Raw genomic sequence first — 19,376 nt, 5'->3', positions numbered from 1 at the left:
TCCACATTCCACCTTAAGCAATCCCTTATTAATCACAGAACACTTATGGCATAGGGACTACTTAAAGTGGTATGTGAGTGGGAACCACTGCTGTAGAGGGTTGTGGGAATTTAGTCAATAAATTTATTAGAATTTGTTTTAGATACGTACAGTCCTCAACTTGCAATCTACGCAAGTGATGTCCACCCGCACATACAACAAATTTTAAAAAAAATCTTTATTAAAACTACTATATAAGTTCATATTTTGTATTAAAGGTACTGTATACAATTGTCCCCACTCCTGGTGGCACCCCAAAGTCTCCATTCCCCACGGCATCCCAAAGTCCCCATTCCCCCCCGGCAGCCCAAGGTCCCTGTTCCCCATCGGCAGCCCAAACTCCCCGTCCCCGTGGGAGCCCAAGGTTCCGTTCCCCAATTTGTGACCAAACCTGAGTTATAACCAAACTTTCCATCCCCATTACGGTCATAAGTCGGGGACTACCTGTATTTATAGAATATATTGTATGAGGCTCTGGAATACAATGGCACTGGAGTAAATGATCTGATATGATCTTACCAAAAAACTGGATGTCCTGTTCCTGCTTCTAATGTTCTTTCACTGTCCTGTCCTTTTCTCTTTTATCCTTTCTCCTCTTTTCATTTGTCTTTCTCTTGTGCTCCTTCCTCACCTTCTCTTTCCTCTGCATCCTGCTGTCACCTTTTATTTCCACGGGATTCTTGCTGACTCCAAGAGTGGGTAGATATTCTTTTATCTCTACTTCTGCTCTCTTTTCACATACCAACTTTCCATCTGCCTGTCTGTCTGGCTCCCTCCCACTTTTCCCAAACAATAACCAGCTCTCACATGGGCTGCTGAAGAAATGGGAGTGGGGTAGGCCACTACCGGTGAGTTGAGGACCTGACATCCAAGACAATGTGACAAGCCAAATGTGGATTGCTATATTCCCATTTTCAGTCGCAACTGGTACACAGTTGGCGTAGTGGTTAGAATGCCTTTATGGCACCAGCAATCAGGACTGGACCTGGGTTTAAATGCCGCACTGTCTGTAAGGAGTTTGTTCTCCCCCCCCCCTCCCCCCCTCCCCGTGTCTGCATGAGTTTTCCCCAGGGGCCCCGGTTTCCTCCCACTTTTCAAAAACGTACCAGGGTGTAATGGGGTGTAAATTGGGTGGCACAGAATTGTAGAGCCGAGTTGGCCTGTTACAGTACTGTATGTCGAAATTTTTTTTAATTTGGAAAGCTATGACTTCAGTTTATTGAAGTTTTCTCGGAATGACTGCGATAAACTTAATAACATTTTGTGAATTGACTCTGGAAAAAAGATTTAATAAAGTTTGATAAAAAATACTAATACCACCTCAAGTAGACCTGAGTATGGATATGAAATTGATTAAAAGATTCTAATCAAATATTGAAGGAATTTAGCAAGGTGGAGGCAGAGAAAATGTTTCCACTCGAGGGACTGGACAAAATGAGAGGTCAGAAATATGATAATTATGAGATCATAAATATGATAATACCAAATAAAATCAATAGCCAATTTGGGAGAGATTGGTAAAGGATAAGGTTGCAATGGGAGACAGAATGAATACTATTTGCCATTCATCGATGAGACTGAATGTATTAAGATGTTGAGTGGAACGACATAGACTTCTGCAAGGTATATTCATATGTTCGCCCAATTCTCCTCTAATAGTGACCTCCTTGTCTTGCAGTTCTGCTACTTCATCATTCAGCCACCATTCACTGTCCATCTCGGTCTTTCTTCACAGTTTTTGTCATGTTAAAACCTGCCTTCCTTCAAAAGACCTCAAAACTTCTTCTGCAACTTTGTGTTTACACCCCCACTCAAAGGCCTCCTCAATTTACTCGTTAGGATTTTCTCCTGTTTTCTTTCTCCTTCATGCCTTAAATTTAAAAGTGTGGCAAGTAAGCTGTGGGCTGAACCAAATTGCTGTGCCAAGTTTAAAAAAACTGCTCATAGAATATGTGCAACCTTTTCATTTTGGTTACTATCTCTTATAAAAACAAAACCAAAGACTTATGTCAGTACATTCTTGCAAAGGCATTAATATATATCCAGAATGGCCCAGTAAAACAAAGAATTCACAAACTTCCTCAATCTTCTAGCAGCTGAATCCACTGGGTCAATATTAGTCTGATAACACCTTCAGCAGTTTATTCTATGCAAGTAATGTATAATTATTGTAACACTTCATTTTCTGCAATTTATTTCCTGCTTCTCTCCCTCTCTCCAGTCACCCCCTCCACTCCCCCAGCAGCTGCTGACTCTGCAAGGATGCAGGACCCCGGATTGACCTTCTCTCCAAACCCAAAGGTGCTGATTGCTGGGGCATGATTCTTCCTTCCCTTCCTCTTCACACCCTGCAGGAGCTAACTCCTGGCTATATCCAGTTTTACAGCTGCTGCACACTTTTTCGCCCCTTGACACCTGTTTTGCTGGCTCCAGCTTCTCTGCTGATGCTTTTCCCTTCTGCAGGTGATCATGCTTTCCCATGGGTGTGGTTTCACCCGGGACACTCTTGGTCTCCTCAGCAGTTTAGCAAGCTGGAATGTTTTAAAAGAAGAGGGGAGCTCAAACAGAATCTGTCATTGTGAATACAAATTTTGTGACGAGTTTTTTTTTTCTCTATTTGTAATGCTGGTTGTGGTTAGGAGTCAGTATGTTCCTTACAATAAGTTTGCTAATATCTGCTCTAAAAGTTCAGTTGTATTGAACTTGTATTATAGCCAATGAAATACTTTTGAATTATATTTGCTGTTGTAATGCGGCAAACAGCCACTTTGTGCATTGCAATCTCACACAAACACCAGTATGTTAATGTCCATTTGGCTGAAAGATGAATATACTCTCAGTCACTTGGGACGGACAACTTGCCTGCTCTTCTTCAAGATATTAACATGAGATCTTTTATATCCATCTGAGTGAAAAAGCTGAGAGACTTGATTTTGTACATGATAATCAGGGATACAGGCTTGATGATGGAAGTGAATTTAATTTGGAAAATCAGATTTATTGCATAGTTGTTTGATTTCCAATCTGGTGGCAATGATGGCAAAGTGATATCAATGGTGTAAGGGCAGGGTGGCCAACCTTTTTCTTTTTAATGTTTAATTTAGAGATACAGCACAGTAGCAGGCCATTTCGGCCCAAGAGTCTACCCCTCCGCCCCCCCCCCCCCACCTGCCTGATACATACTTGTGAACTGAAATGGCCTGTTACCATGCTGTATGTCTAAATTAAAAATTAAAAGGTTAGCCACCCCTGCCCTAGGGTCAACTCTTATCATTGAGAAGAATTAGTGTGAACCCACTCAAGAACATAGTTTGACAATTCTTGTATTGTAGGACTGAAAACAGAGTTGAATATAATTTAAACCAGACGAGGGCAATCAAACAAGATATATTACTCATTGCCTTTAGGTGAGAGGTAGGGTGAAATTTTGTATTAAGGGAACATATTGGGACTTTGACAAAGAATGTGCCCATCGTTCTGATGAGGATCAGAAGTAAACAGGCAAAGCTTTTGTCCTGTTGGTTCTTTAACAGGATCCCAACATGTGCCATGAAGAGGCATCATTTCTGCACTCACCTTTGGGTCTTTCTGGTTTGTAAGACTGGGTAAGATCTCAGATATGGTTAGAATTAGGCCTTAACTAATTTCATGACATAATAGGATAGCAATTCCAAGACTCCCTCATGGAATGACAGCATGTCCTCAATGAGACAACAATTATTTAACATGGGAACGTACTTCCCTCACACTGTTGATTGGGTTGCCAGGGTTAGAACTCTTTGGCGGCCTCAATGAGAGAAAGGAGAAATTCTGATTTAGCATCAATGAAACGAATTCAGTTTACTTAATCCAATCTTTGTAGACAGGTAGGGTTATCTTAATTTGACCTCATGGTCAGCACAAACATTGTGGGCCAAAAGGCCTGTTCCTGTGTTCCACTGTTTTATGTTCTCCACTTGATATATAGTGCAAGTACATAGAGTAGCAGTTTGATTTAAGTTCAAGTTTATTATGATCACACAACTGGACGAAACAGCGATCTTTGGTCCTCGGTGTAAAATCATGCAAACACATGTAAAGACATAGCACGTATATTTACAAGCAATTTATATTAAAAATAACTAAATACTGCTAAATAGTCGTAGATTCTCGGAGGGATTGTATGAGCAGTATGAATAGTTCATTAGTCATTCAGCATTCTCACTACCCGTGGGAAGAAGCTGTTTTTGGCTCAAATCCTTCTGTATCTTTTTCCCGATGGGAGTAGCTGCAAGATGCTGTGTGCGGGGTAGTAGGGGTCCTTAACAATTTTGTGAGCCCTTTTCGGACAACTATCCTGGTAGATCACGCCAATGAGTGGGGGGTGGGGGAGGGAGACCCCAGTGATCCTCTCTACCACTTTTCTTGTCTTTATGTTCTTATGGTCATGAGAAAGTGTGTGACTCTCTTGGCCCTGTGTAAAAAGTTTGTAAGTTCAAGACCATTCCAAGACTTCAGCCTTGATGTTGCATCTTTATGATACAAATGAGATATATAGATGAAATTGAACTATTTATTACCAAAAACCTTTATTACCAAAAATCTGGTAACAAAGTCACACTGAGCTGCGCAAATCCAGATGTTGGAAAAGATCTTGATGGTAACTAATGAAGAGCAGGTCGCCTCCAGTTCTTTCTTTAGCTGACACTGTCAAAAACTGTTTTTTCATCTCTTTGATGTTTATGGGATCTTGCTCTATGCCAATCGCATAGTATTGCTAATTGGTTTTATTTAATAAAGGTTCAAAAGCAATCCAGTAAATTGCTTCAGGAGATCCTGAAAATATTACAGAGTCGTATAATAATTCTTTCCTATTGACATTGTCGGCTGCATGTATCCTTAGGAAATTAAACCAGCAGATTACCTGGTCTATATTGCTTGAGATTCAAAAAAAGGTATTATGTGAGCTTGTGATTTTACAGATGTGATTTGATAGAGGGCAACACATGGAAGACTTTAAATCCAGCTCTGAACTCCGTAACTAGGTCTTGGGTAAGGTGCATTTGGGAGGTTAATGGTGTCCTACCTTCCAATCCTTCTGGGAAACCATGTAGCCTTGTTTTAATGACCTCTATTATGTAGTTCATCTGTTTTCTCTTTTATTATTCAGTCCTGTTTCATCAAATAATCCACAGGGGACTCAATCTCACCAGTGCGTGTCATCTGTGCATCTGTGGCCCTCAATCCATCCAGGGGAGCAATTGGGATTTCAATGTCGGGTGCACGGGGATTCATAACCAGCTTGTTCATTTTAAAGTGAAGGTGGCCAAGTCTGCAGGGAAGTACTCAAGAAGAACATGGAAAACAGAACAGTACAGGCCCTTCAGCCCACAATGTTGTGCTGACCTATATAAACCTACTCCACAATCAATCTAACCCTTCCCTATTTCCTTCCCTCAAGGCTCATAACACCCCATTTTTCTCACATCCATATACTTATCTAAGAGTCTTTTAAATGTCCTTGTTGTATCAATCTTCACCACCACCCCAGCAGCATGTCCCAGGCCCCCATCACTCACTGTGTACAAAAAAACTACCTCTGACATTTCTCCTAAACTTTCGTTCACTCACCTTAAACAGATGCCCTCTGCTATTGATCTGAAACATAACCTCTTCCTGACTAGCAGTTGACTAGAATGACAGACACTTTACAATTTTTTTCTTCAGGTTTTTAGCATCTGCAGTGTTTTATTGTTTCAACTTCTTCCCATGCACACAACCCCTCACCATGACTCCCTTCACTATCACCCCTATCTATAAAGGTGCACGTTCTGAGCATTGGCAGGGTTAAAATGAAATCACATTGGTAGATACACAGTGAAAGTCCTGCTCACCATCAACCACTTCACTGTTTAGATTTTATACATCCTCATCTTAAAGTTCTTTATTGTGACAAAACTGTTCAGTTAAAGAGATGGGAAATATGACAGGAGTATAGGCCATAAACAACCTATAACTATTTATGCCCTATTATTAGGCACCACATCTGTGAATTTTATGGTAATTGTCACACTATACTCACCAGCCAGGGACTTCCTGATGATTTAGTGCCATTTTCAGATATCCTATTCAGCTTATCAGCATGTAATAATTGAGAGGGTAGTAAAAGTATAATTAATTGACATTTTGCTCCTGGAGAGGTCAGTTCCCTTGTTCTCGTCCCCGCTGTGCTGAGTTGCATCCTCTTGTCTGTCTGAGAAAAGCGGGTGTCTGACCTTGGCCAGCAGCTTTAGTTACGAGTGTGTTAATTAAAAGAGACACATGGGGAGTTGCTTGCTGCTGCTTCTCTCTGTGACCTAGGCTTTAACTTTATACTACAAAGAAAAAAAAATCTGCATTATTCACTTAAACTGTGCATTTAATTAACCCCTGGGTCAGAGCAAGGCCAGGGAAGTTTCTATCCACTCGAATACAGATTGCTACCAGCACAACACAAGAGAAAAACAAAATGTTCCTCTCATGTTTAGTTCTCTCTTCAATATGTAATCAGGTTAAAATTATAAACATCCAATGCTTTACTTGGTTCCACAAATAATTTCAGGAAAGGGTACCAGGGTTAAAACTTGCTGCATTGATTCCTGTTGAATTACTTGCCACATTTACTGTTGTGATTGACCAGGGTTGCTGGCAGTTAGACATCATTTCATTTTACGACCACAAGGAGAAGAGATGAACCTTTGTGGACTTCAGTTGCCAAAGTCAGTTACCAGTTCTTCGGGTCATGTATGGTGCAGGTGAATTAAACAAGCTTTATGGAGGGCCCAACCCAGGGGACACGGCTGAGAATTGTTGATGTCAGTGAGCAGTAGCAGTTGGGGACAGAATGACTTGATGTCTTAACCTAAAATATAGCCTCTGTCCAAAAAATGGAATGCATATCAGTCCCAGCACCAAATTCAGAAGAGCATCTTGATGTATTATCCATTGGCAGCACCGAGTCTTTCACAAGCAGGCGGCTGGAGTGAGAGTGATACCACCTTATGCCTCAGAAAATCCACATTCTTACATTAACTCCTTCACAGCTCGCCACTTTTGAGATCTTTCTGCTGGAGGGTGCCAGTTTAGTAAGAATTTTGCAGTGACAGCAAGTTGGAATGATGACAATTTTCACAAAGGGCAGCACGGTTAGGTTGGCAGTTAGCGCAACGCTGTCACAGCACCAGCAATTGGACCAGGGTTCAAATCCCACACTGTCTGTAAGGATTTTGTACGTTCTCCCCACGTTTGCGTCTGTTCCTCCAGGGGCTCCTGTTTCCTCTCACCGTTCAAAAAGTATCGGGAGTAGTTCAATTAGGTGTAAATTAGATTCAAATTTTGGATTTATTGTCAGAGAGATATGACATCACATACAATCCTAAGATTCCTTTTGCCTATGGGCAAGGCAGAATTACCACTAGTTGGTAGTGGAAAAAATGAACTGTACACAGCGTAAACATGTAAACAAATAAAAGAACTGTAAATAGATAATGAATGTAAACAAACTGACTGTGCATTACAAAGAGAACAAAGAAAATCAATAAAGTGCACAAGTCAGAGTCTTTAAATGAGTCTCTGATTGACTTTGTCATTGACAAGGAGTCTGATGTGGAGAGGTAGCAGCTGTTCCTGAACCTGGTGGCATGAGTCTTATGACACCTTGTGATAGTACAGACCTATCACCAATGTATATAGTTACAGTATCTAGAGTGTAATGACTGTGCTTACAGCGATTGGCTGAGAGCTTAGCCACGCCTACTGTCTGGGCCTTAAAGGGTTATGTCCCTAGCCAGGTCGGATCATTCCGGACTGGTCGGCCACCTGTGAAGAACTCCTGTCTTTTGCTAATAAAAGCCTTAGTTTGGATCAACAAGTCTTTGGTTCTTTCGATGAGCTCTACGCACCTATATCTCTATCCTGATGGCAGCAACAAGAACAGAGCATGTGCTGGGTGATGTGGGTCTTTGATGATCGCTGCTGCCCTCCGATGGCAGAGTTCCCTTGTATATTCTCAATGGTGGGGAGGGTTTTGCCTGTGATATCTTGGGCTATGTCCACTACCTTTTGGAGGGCTTTACGCTCAGGAGTATGGGTGTTCCCATACCTGACTGTGATGCAGCCAATATATTTATCAGTCATTTACTCAAATCTGGAATAATCAGTGGTGAGCCCTTGATTCACCACTTGAATATGCAAGTCTGGCTTCAACAAATGATCACTCCAACCTCATTTCATCAGTTGGTTACTCAAAGCTCAGTTTATTTGTTGATCACCTAAAGCCAGATTCATCCATGCAGCTTGATTTATCAGTCAATTCCTTAAAGCTGGGTTTATCGGTTGATCATGCAATTGGGTTCAGCAGTCAATCATACTAGGCTGGGTTCAGACAAGCAGTTAAGTAGACTGGTCCATACACAGAGAATTTGCATCATGTTCCTTCACCTAGCAATTTGCTTCTGTAAGTCTATGGTACAGCAGGTGTGGGAAGAAGGTGGTACTATTTTTCTGAGGTCGGAACAACTCTAAGAAGCAACATTTTTGCACAGAGATGGCAGAGCCATACTTTTTAAGGGAAAATACTATGAACTTATATCAAAAGACTCTACTGCTCACTTTTCTTCTTTGCTCTCAGGACTGGAACATCCCTGAAGCTCCTCTCAAACTTCCTCATTACTGATCTGCTTGGGGTTGGGTGACAGGCAGTCTACTGATAATGTGTTTGCAATGTGGCTTGATGCTCATGTGGCCACGAGAAAGGATGTTAGAAAATTATTAGCACTGAGCATCTGTCTAGCACTCATAGATGAACTTGTGTGTTAGGGAGTAAATGATTTATTTTTATTTCTATTAGAATAAACGTATGTATTTTTGTTGTGTCACAGTTCATGTTGGTAGATCAATGTGATTGTCATATACTTATGTACAATGTATAGATGAACCGAATTTACTACATGCAACAGCCAAACAGGTATGTAAGGTACACGATCAACATTACAGTAAAAGTTCAAAAATCCAGATGCCGGCAGTCCGGATCACCCAAGGATCCAGACTTCTTAAAAACTTGGCTGAAATCCAGACTACCCAAGAATCTGGACTTCTCAAAAACTCTTGGCTTTTGTGTGCGTGCCTGCCTGCGTAAGTGCCATAGATGCGCAGCGGCAATAAGCAACCATGCATAGTCAGGAAAATGTAAGAAAAAATATTTGTCATTTTATATTTTGTATTTTAGATGAAAAATATTTCATTAATAAATTATCAAAATTTACCTGTGTACTGTCCTTAATTTTGATTTTTAAATATACTAACCCAATGCCCAAGCAGTCTGGATTTTAGGACTTTTACTGTGGTAAAAAATTAAATTACGATCATGTGGCAAGACAGAAAAATAAATAATAAACGATAGATAAATAAATCTTCAAGTTGCAGTTAGTGCAAGAAATTTTTTTTTTTAACAGAGCAGATCATTTTCTGGTCCCAGAATAGCTTATAGATAGGGTTAGGATAGTACAAGAAGAGATTTGATATATGTTTGGGTTGAGCAATAACATTTTTAGACCAATGTTTTCAGAAGAAACAGTTAAAAATAATCTCTCAGCTACAAGTTGCTCACATTGATAAATAAATCGTGGAATTGATACTTTCAGCGTATTCAATGCCTAGAAAATATACTATGCCTGGGTAATGCTATGTGAACACTTTGGAATCAGTGTAAAACCACTTACTATTAGATGTGTTAATATAACAGCTGAATTAATAAATTTTGAACGGGTAATGTTCTATTTGACAATTCATTTCTTTTCCTTTGGGGGAGGTCAGGAAACAGCACACTATCAATGTCACCTCACTTGAGTCAAACTCAACCAATCTGTACAGTTGTGTCAGGAACTTCCTTGTTACCTGATAGTTATCTTTAAATTTTTAAAGAACAGTGTGGTCCTGAAGAATGATGGATGAGAAGTCTGCCTAAAGAATCCCACGCCAGAATTTCAATAGTGAAAATCAAAAGGCTGGAGGAACAGAAAACCTGATGAAGGGTCACCACCTGAGATATTAACATTCCAGAGCTGCTACACGACTTGCTCAGTGTTTCCAGCATTTTGTTTTTATTTCAGCATGTCAGAGGTATTGGCTAAGAACAAATTGATTAGTGCACAGACTGGGAGGTTTTACTAACTGATTAGTGCACTGACTGAAGAAAGTTGAACATTCAGAGTGGAAAGAGACATTTGGACCTGTAAGGTCATCTCATTTGGGAATGTAACAGCGGCCCTCAGGCTGAGGAAAAATGGAGAGAAGTAGTTCCTGCCATTGTGTGGTGTGTTAGTGTAAAGTAAGGTCTTTATTGCTAGAGGGATTAAATTTAGGAGCAGGGAGATTATGCAGCAACTGTACAAGGTACTGGTGAGGCCAATCAGGAGTACTACATGAAATTCTGGTCTCCTTACTTGAGGAAAGATGTATTGACTTTGGAGGCAGTGCAGAGGAGGTTCACCAGGTTGATCCCAGGAATGAGTGGGTTATCCATGAGGAGAGATTGAGTTGTCTGTGACTATCCTCGCTGGAATTCAGAAGAATGAGAGGGGATCTTATGCCAATGAATAAAATTATGAAAGGCATAAATAAGATAGTGGTAAGTAAGTTGTTTCCATTGGTAGGGGAGACTAGAACTAGGGGACAAAGCCTCGAGGTTCAGGTAGTAGATTTAGGATGGAGATGAGGAGGATGGTTAATCTGTTGAATTTGCTGCCTAGTGGCGGCAACCTCAGTAAATATATTTAAAACAAAGTTGGATAGATATTTACAAAGTAGGGGAATTAAGAGATATGGGGGAAAAAGCAAGTAGATGATGGATGAGCCTATTATCAGATCAGCTATGATCTTATTGAATGGCAGAGCAGGCTTGACTCCTGCTCCTATTTCTCAGGCTGTAATAATCTTCATGAACAAAAGGCCTGGCTATTACCAGGCTCGTGTGCAATTGTATTGACCACATGCTGAGTGAACATCCAGTGGGATCCAATGCCCATTGTATAATAAAGGTGGGATTTGTTGGACCCGACATTAAAAACTTTTCTCCTGCAAAACATGACTTTAAACACCTGCCCCTTTCCCAGTTTCTTTGTGGTCCGTGTTTTGTAATGATTTAACTTTTCAACCAGACACCTCAAGCCTCAGCTCCTCTGTGCGTGCACATCATTCCAGTCTGGTTGCAAATATCAATGCTCACTCACTTTGAGAGCCTTTGTAAGGCCTGCTCTATTGTGCACAAAACTCCGTACATCGCTGGCTTAATAAACCTTCCTCAGGCCACTGACTCTTATTGGCCACAAGTCCACATGCAGCAGCAGCTCTTTGGTCTGTCTCCCATTATGGAGCTTGGGCAATCTCAGCAAACCTTTCTAGCAAGGATGAGGTGATCCTATTTTCTTTCAACTAACACCTGTATTTTTTCATGTGCTTTCCATGGGTTTACTCATTTGCATTCAGTCTTTTTTCTCCCCTCCCTGATGTTGGTACTACTTTTACTGATGCCTGTCTGAAATTAGGAAACTCAGCATAGACAGAATCAGATTTATTGTCATAAACATGTCACATTGTTTGTGGCAGCATCACAATTCATAAACAACCTACAAAATAAATAAGGCTAGTACAAGAAAAGGTCAAAGTAAGGCTGTGTCTGTGGTTCATTGTTCATTCACAAATCTGGAGGCAGAGGGGAAGAAGCTGTCCTTGTGCCGCTGAGTGCTCGTCTTCGGCTCCTGTACCTTTTACAGGCTCCTGTACCTTTTTCCCCAATGGTAGCAGAGTGACCCATCACTGAGTTGAGTTGAGCTGAGCTTGTCGCTTTCTCCTGTCAAACCCACAGGAGCCTCTAAATGGAACAGTTACACCATTTATACAGATGGGGCAGCCATATTCTAAAAGCTAAGAAGGTTTGTAATTCCACAATGCTGCACCTGCTGTACAGGTCAGAGAATCGTGATGGTAGTACTTTATTATGTTACTTGTGGAATCACAGAATAATTCCACCTGGGATATTTGTGTCTCTTCTGAAGGCAGTTATTGAAGTCTATTCAGAAATGAGTTGTAGATTCAGCATGGTCCTAGGCTTGATTTCCCAGTCTGTGTTGAGTTATCTGGATTATAAAACCTTGACTCATTGGTCCTTTTGCCCCAGGCTGTGGGCCCAATCCTAGATAATTGATAGTGATACACTTAATGAAGTACCAAGGGAATCCTGCACCATCCAAGCTTGCTGTCTCTTGAATGAAACTTTAAAATTCCTGCCTGCTCCCTTAGGTACAAGATCCTATGGCACTGCTTCAAGTATAAAGCAGTGTCGTTCGCTTCAGCTTTCCGGCCAGTATTTCCCTCTCAACCAAGGGTGTCATGCTGCTGAAGCTCACCGGAACGCTGCTCCAACACCTCTTAAAAAAAAGATCAACTTCTCCACGAATGAGGGAGATGTGATTGTAGATTTCAGAGAACATTCCCTCTCCCAACGAGTTTTAGAATTGAAGTCGGAATACTGTCCTGCTCCTAATTTTCCAAGCGGCAAACAGGCATTAGTGAATCAGGAATGGTGGCAAGGCCAGACTGCAAGTTGAGGGAATATTTGGCTAATATTTCTACTGCCCCTGTACTCCAATGTGCATGAGTGAGGACACCACAATTCCGCTAAATCTTGCAATTTTTACATGGAGAGGGACGTCTCCATTTGGTTGGGGCCACACAGTAAAGTCCTGGCAGTGTAGGCTCTGATATCCCTTCTCACTTGCGTCAGCTGTGCTTGCCACTTACAGAATGGATCAAACTGATAACAGCATTCCATTCAAAATTAGCCCTCAAGTAGAAATTATATTTTTTCTTTCTTGGGAGTTGTCAGAGGGGAGGGGTCTTTGGCTGGGGTCAAAGTTGTAGCGGTGAGTTTAGAGAGAGAAAGATCCGGGAGATACACGGATGGGGGGGAAGGGTAGAAAGACACTGAAGGGGAAGAGAGAAGCATGGGATAGATATAAGCATGGGATAGAGAGACTCGGAATACAGTCAAAATTGGGAGAGACCTTAGATGTGTGTGTGGGTGCACGCATGCATGTGAGAGAGTGAGTAGGGGGAGGGTTTGGGGCAGAAACCTGGGAGATAGACCCAAGATCAAGAGAGAGAGAGAGAGAGATAGAAAAAGGCCTAGGAGAGAAAGTACTGAGAGATAAGGAGACCCAGGAGAGAAAGAAAGACCTAGGATAGTGAGAAAGATAAATCTACAAGGAGATTAGGGACAGTGAGAGAGGGGACAGGATAGCATGATGCAGGACAGAGGGAGGAACTCCAGGAGAGAGAAATAGAGAGTGCTGGGATAGAAGGAAACTGCGGAGATAGATCAACAGACCTTGAATATTGTAAGACTTGGATTGGAGGTGAAGATCAGAGAGGGAGATATATGAGATGGAGTGGGACCCAGGATATGGATAGAGTGAGCTTTGGGACAAGAAAGAGGGGGGGAGGGGAGAGAGAGAGAGAGATCTAGGATAGATAGGGAGGCACAAATCAGGTGGGAGGAATGGAGGGGAGGAGAGAGAAGACTGAACAAAGAGATGTCATAGTGAGAGAGGGGGACAAATCCAGATTGGAGGGAGACCCAGCCTAGATAGATGCAAGAGATGCAGGAAAGAAAGTGAGAGACATGGAATAGGAACAATAAGAGTTGTAACCTGAGGGTTTGAGTGGAGGGAGAAAGAATGACCAAGAAAGCAAGAGGAAGGAACTAAACGAAACAGAGTGCCAAGAGGCAATCCCCACAGAGAAAATGAATGACCAGGACAGAGAGAGAGAGAGAGAGAAAGAATGAAACTCATGATGTGGAGAGATAGGACAATCTCAAGGTATGTACAGAAAAAGGGACGGCACTTCAAAGAGAGAAACAAAGGAGAGACCTGAGAAAGCAAGGCCAGAGACATGACACATTTTGGGGATTAAACAATCCTTTCCTCACTGGAATTGATCTACCAGACCTCTGCCGATAATTAGTGAGTGCAACCGTGCAATACTATGTCATATTATTAAATTAGGTATTATATGTTTTATTGTACCAGTTATACACTGAAATGTAGTGATAGTCTATCATCTTGTTAATGTCTTAATTAACTATCACTATATTTCTGTGGAGCTCTGGAATTCATATATTTCTTTCATCTTGGTTTAGTGCTTAACATTATAAGAAGCCCGATTCATATATATGTTACACCAAATTTGTGTACCTGCTCATTTCATGTACTGGGCAACTTCCTTGTCCCATTCATGTAATGAGCAGGTACACAAATTGGGTGTGACATATCTAGAGAGGATATAGGAAATAGCAGGCATTTTATCAGCTCTGGCACCTAAAAAATTAGCACTGCATCCCTGCTCTCAACCATTCTTAAAAACAGATATTTCATTATTATCACAATGTTGGAGATAGATTGTTGTTAATAAGTTGTTACAGCTTCAAAAGTACTTCATTAGCTGCAAAGCCTTTTAAGTCCAAACAAATGTAGGCTCATCCTAGCTGCACTCCTTAATCCTAATTGCTGGTGTCCTATTGCATGTATCACAATGATCCTTGTGTTGGTCCAATGGTTGGTCCAGACTGGTAAACCATGAGCCTAGCGGAACAATCCAGGCAGCTGTGTTATTTAAATTCAGTGAACAATCTGGGCTTTTTAAAAAAACACACAAAGCAGTCATTGGTAATTTAGCCCACCAAATTGACTGGATTTACTAATACCCGCAAGAGGAGGAAATCTGCCTTCTTTCCCTGGTCTGGTCCATTGGTTATTCCACATCTATCAATGTGGTTGACTCTGACACTACCAGCAAGTTCCTCAGTCGATGAAATAAAAGAATGAAATGGATGGATTTCAATGACTGCCCATAACAACAAGCCAATATTTGATCGGGAAACCTGATAAAATGATGTAAAGGAACATCAAAAGGTAACATTCCCAATAGTTGGAAAGACTTTGCATTATCTACTGGACACAAGTCAGGAGTATAGTGGGCTTCTCTCCACTGGCCTGGATGGCAACACTTAGGAGGCCTGATACAATTCAGAATGAAGAAACTTCTTCATTGCCACTCTTTTCACTATCTGAACATTCATTTCTTCCACTGCTGACACACAATGACTACAGAGTATGCTCTCCATAAAGTGCACCACTGTCACTACCTCTGACTGCTCAAAAGCATCTTCCAGAACAATAACCTCTCTCACCAATGACAGACATTTAGATGCATGAGACACCACAAACTGCAGGTTTCTCTCCAAGTCATATGCAATCTGATGAAAAAACAAATTCTCTTTATCATCACTGAGTCTAAATTCAGGAACCATCCCAATTAACAGAAGAATGGGAGTATCTTCATCAGAAGGAGGCCATTGATTCAAGGTGACAACTCCCCACCACATTCTCCAGATCAATTAGCAATGAGATTAAATGCTGACACCCAGATTAAAATATAGGTTGGTTTGTAGTCACTGACTTCCTTGTGCGTTAATTGATTAATGTGATGTAAAAGGAGGCCATTCGGTCATTGCTGGCTCATAACAAGAATCTCCCAACAATCCCACAGCCCCTCTTTATTTTCCCTGCAGTTTATTCTCTCTCTAAATGCCCATCATCTCCTCTTTGATTCTTTTGCCACTTAGCTATACTAAGGGGTAATTTACTGAATCTTTTAAGATACCAGTGAGAATTTGGGATGTGAGCAAATCTGAAGTGTACCTAGCAGAAACCCACAGCCACAGGGAGAACGTAAACTCCACACAGAGAGCACCCAAAGTCAAGATTGAACGAGAGTCTCTGGAGCTGTGAGTCAGCAGATTAAACCCTGTCAATATTTGTGTGCAGTATGTGATATATGATTTCATGTGTCCAGTGATCCTTGTGTCTACATCTCTATGAAACTATTTTTTATATTTTTATGAATTGGAAACAAAACTGGACCAACCATGTAATTGTTGTGGCTGCAAGGCCAGGTTGTAAGCTGTATATCTTGACTCCACAAAGCCTGTCTACATCTCTTCAGGAGTACTATTCTTTATAATTATCCTGGTGTATATAGTTGGTGATCCTTGTTTGTAGTCAGTGTTCTAATTGTGGCCTTGTGTGTCATCAGTGTTCGAATGTGATCTCTGTGTGATCCTTATGTGTGTAGTCCTTGGTCCTTATATGCACATCCAGTAATCCTCATGTGTGTAGTCCTTGGTCCCATATACACATCCAGTGATCCTCATGTGTGTAGTCCTTGGTCCTTATATACACATTCAGTGATCCTCATGTGTGTAGTCCTTGAACCTTATATGCACGTCCAGTGATCCTCATGTGTGTAGTCCTTGGTCCTTATATGCACGTCCAGTGATCCTCATGTGTGTAGTCCTTGGTCCTTATATGCACATCCAGTGATCCTCATGTGTGTAGTCCTTGGTCCTTAGATACACATCCAGTGATCCTCATGTGTGTAGCCTTTGGTTCTTATATGCACGTCCAGTGATCCTCATGTGTATAGTCCTTGGTCCTTATATGCACTTCCTGTGATCCTCATGTGTGTAGTCCTTGGTCCTTATATGCACATCCTGTGATCCTCATGTGTTTAGTTCTTGATCCTTATATGCACGTCCAGTGATCCTCATGTGTGTAGTCCTTGGTCCTTATATGCACATCCAGTGATCCTCATGTGTGTAGTCCTTGCTCCTTATATGCACGTCCAGTGATCCTCATGTGTGTAGTCCTTGCTCCTTATATGCACGTCCAGTGATCCTCATGTGTGTAGTCCTTGCTCCTTATATGCACGTCCAGTGATCCTCATATGTGTAGTCCTTGCTCCTTATATGCACGTCCAGTGATCCTCATGTGTGGAGTCCTTGGTCCTTATATGCACGTCCAGTGATCCTCATGTGTGTAGTCCTTGCTCCTTATGTGCACGTACAGTGATCCTCATGTGTGTAGTCCTTGCTCCTTATATACACATCCAGTGATCCTCATGTGTGTAGTCCTTGGTCCTTAAATGCACGTCCAGTGATCCTCATGTGTGTAGTCCTTGCTCCTTATATGCATGTCCAGTGATCCTCATGTGTGTAGTCCTTGCTCCTTATATGCACATCCTGTGATCCTCATGTGTGTAGTCCTTGGTCCTTATATGCACATCCAGTGATCCTCATGTGTGTAGTCCTTGCTCCTTATATGCACGTCCAGCGATCCTCATGTGTGTAGTCCTTGCTCTTTATATGCACGTCCTGTAATCCTCATGTGTGTAGTCCCTGCTCCTTATATGCACGTCCAGTGATCCTCATGTGTGTAGTCCTTGCTCCTTATATGCACGTCCAGTGATCCTCATGTGTGTAGTCCTTGCTCCTTATATGCACGTCCAGTGATCCTCATGTGTGTAGTCCTTGCTCCTTATATGCACGTCCAGTGATCCTCATGTGTGTAGTCCTTGGTCCTTATATGCACGTCCAGTGATCCTCATGTGTGTAGTCCTTGGTCCTAATGTGCACGCCCAGTGATCCTCATGTGTGTAGTCCTTGCTCCTTATGTGGACGTACAGTGATCATCATGTGTGTAGTCCTTGCTCCTTATATACACATCGAGTGATCCTCATGTGTGTAGTACTTGGTCCTTAAATGCACGTCCAGTGATCCTCATGTGTGTAGTCCTTGCTCCTTATATGCATGTCCAGTGATCCTCATGTGTGTAGTCCTTGCTCCTTATATGCACATCCTGTGATCCTCATGTGTGTAGTCCTTGGTCCTTATATGCACATCCAGTGATCCTCATGTGTGTAGTCCTTGCTCCTAATATGCACGTCCAGTGATCCTCATGTGTGTAGTCCTTGCTCCTTATATGCACATCCTGTGATCCTCATGTGTGTAGTCCTTGGTCCTTATATGCACGTCCAGTGATCCTCATGTGTGTAGTCCTTGCTCCTTATATGCACATCCTGTGATCCTCATGTGTGTAGTCCCTGCTCCTTATATGCACATCCTGTGATCCTCATGTGTGTAGTCCCTGCTCCTTATATGCACGTCCAGAGATCCTCATGTGTGTAGTTCTTGCTCCTTATATGCACATCCTGTGATCCTCATCTGTGTAGTCCTTGCTCCTTATATGCACGTCCAGTGATCCTCATGTGTGTAGTCCTTGCTCCTTATATGCACGTCCAGTGATCCTCATGTGTGTAGTTCTTGCTCCTTATATGCACATCCTGTGATCCTCATGTGTGTAGTCCTTGGTCCTTATATGCACGTCCAGTGATCCTCATGTGTGTAGTCCTTGGTCCTTATATGCACGTCCAGTGATCCTCATGTGTGTAGTCCTTGGTCCTTAGATACACATCCAGTGATCCTCATGTGTGTAGCCTTTGGTTCTTATATGCACGTCCAGTGATCCTCATGTGTATAGTCCTTGGTCCTTATATGCACTTCCTGTGATCCTCATGTGTGTAGTCCTTGCTCCTTATATGCACATCCTGTGATCCTCATGTGTTTAGTTCTTGATCCTTATATGCACGTCCAGTGATCCTCATGTGTGTAGTCCTTGGTCCTTATATGCACATCCAGTGATCCTCATGTGTGTAGTCCTTGCTCCTTATATGCACGTCCAGTGATCCTCATGTGTGTAGTCCTTGCTCCTTATATGCACGTCCAGTGATCCTCATGTGTGTAGTCCTTGCTCCTTATATGCACGTCCAGTGATCCTCATATGTGTAGTCCTTGCTCCTTATATGCACGTCCAGTGATCCTCATGTGTGGAGTCCTTGGTCCTTATATGCACGTCCAGTGATCCTCATGTGTGTAGTCTTTGCTCCTTATGTGCACGTACAGTGATCCTCATGTGTGTAGTCCTTGCTCCTTATATACACATCCAGTGATCCTCATGTGTGTAGTCCTTGGTCCTTAAATGCACGTCCAGTGATCCTCATGTGTGTAGTCCTTGCTCCTTATATGCATGTCCAGTGATCCTCATGTGTGTAGTCCTTGCTCCTTATATGCACATCCTGTGATCCTCATGTGTGTAGTCCTTGGTCCTTATATGCACATCCAGTGATCCTCATGTGTGTAGTCCTTGCTCCTTATATGCACGTCCAGCGATCCTCATGTGTGTAGTCCTTGCTCTTTATATGCACGTCCTGTAATCCTCATGTGTGTAGTCCCTGCTCCTTATATGCACGTCCAGTGATCCTCATATGTGTAGTCCTTGCTCCTTATATGCACGTCCAGTGATCCTCATGTGTGTAGTCCTTGCTCCTTATATGCACGTCCAGTGATCCTCATGTGTGTAGTCCTT

The 19,376-nt window shown here is 42.0% G+C and overlaps 1 protein-coding gene across 6 annotated transcripts in view; it reads left to right on the top strand.

Annotated features, from left to right (window-relative positions):
• The window catches only part of LOC138754369 (MORN repeat-containing protein 1-like), a 260,124-nt gene that overhangs the window by 131,232 nt on the left and 109,516 nt on the right, over window positions 1-19,376 (top strand). Inside the window, exon 11 of one of the 6 annotated variants that reach the window (XM_069918563.1) lies at window positions 8,988-9,208. The exons of the other annotated variants lie outside the window; for them this stretch is intronic. Within the exon in view, the coding sequence (XP_069774664.1) occupies window positions 8,988-9,193 (206 nt within the window). The 3' untranslated portion in view covers window positions 9,194-9,208. Of the gene's footprint in view, window positions 1-8,987; window positions 9,209-19,376 lie in introns of those variants that run through there. 6 annotated transcript variants of the gene reach the window in all.

This window comes from Narcine bancroftii, chromosome 2 (assembly GCF_036971445.1).
Source record: "Narcine bancroftii isolate sNarBan1 chromosome 2, sNarBan1.hap1, whole genome shotgun sequence".
Lineage (NCBI taxonomy): Eukaryota > Metazoa > Chordata > Chondrichthyes > Torpediniformes > Narcinidae > Narcine > Narcine bancroftii.
This window is presented reverse-complemented; position numbering and strand designations above follow the sequence as displayed.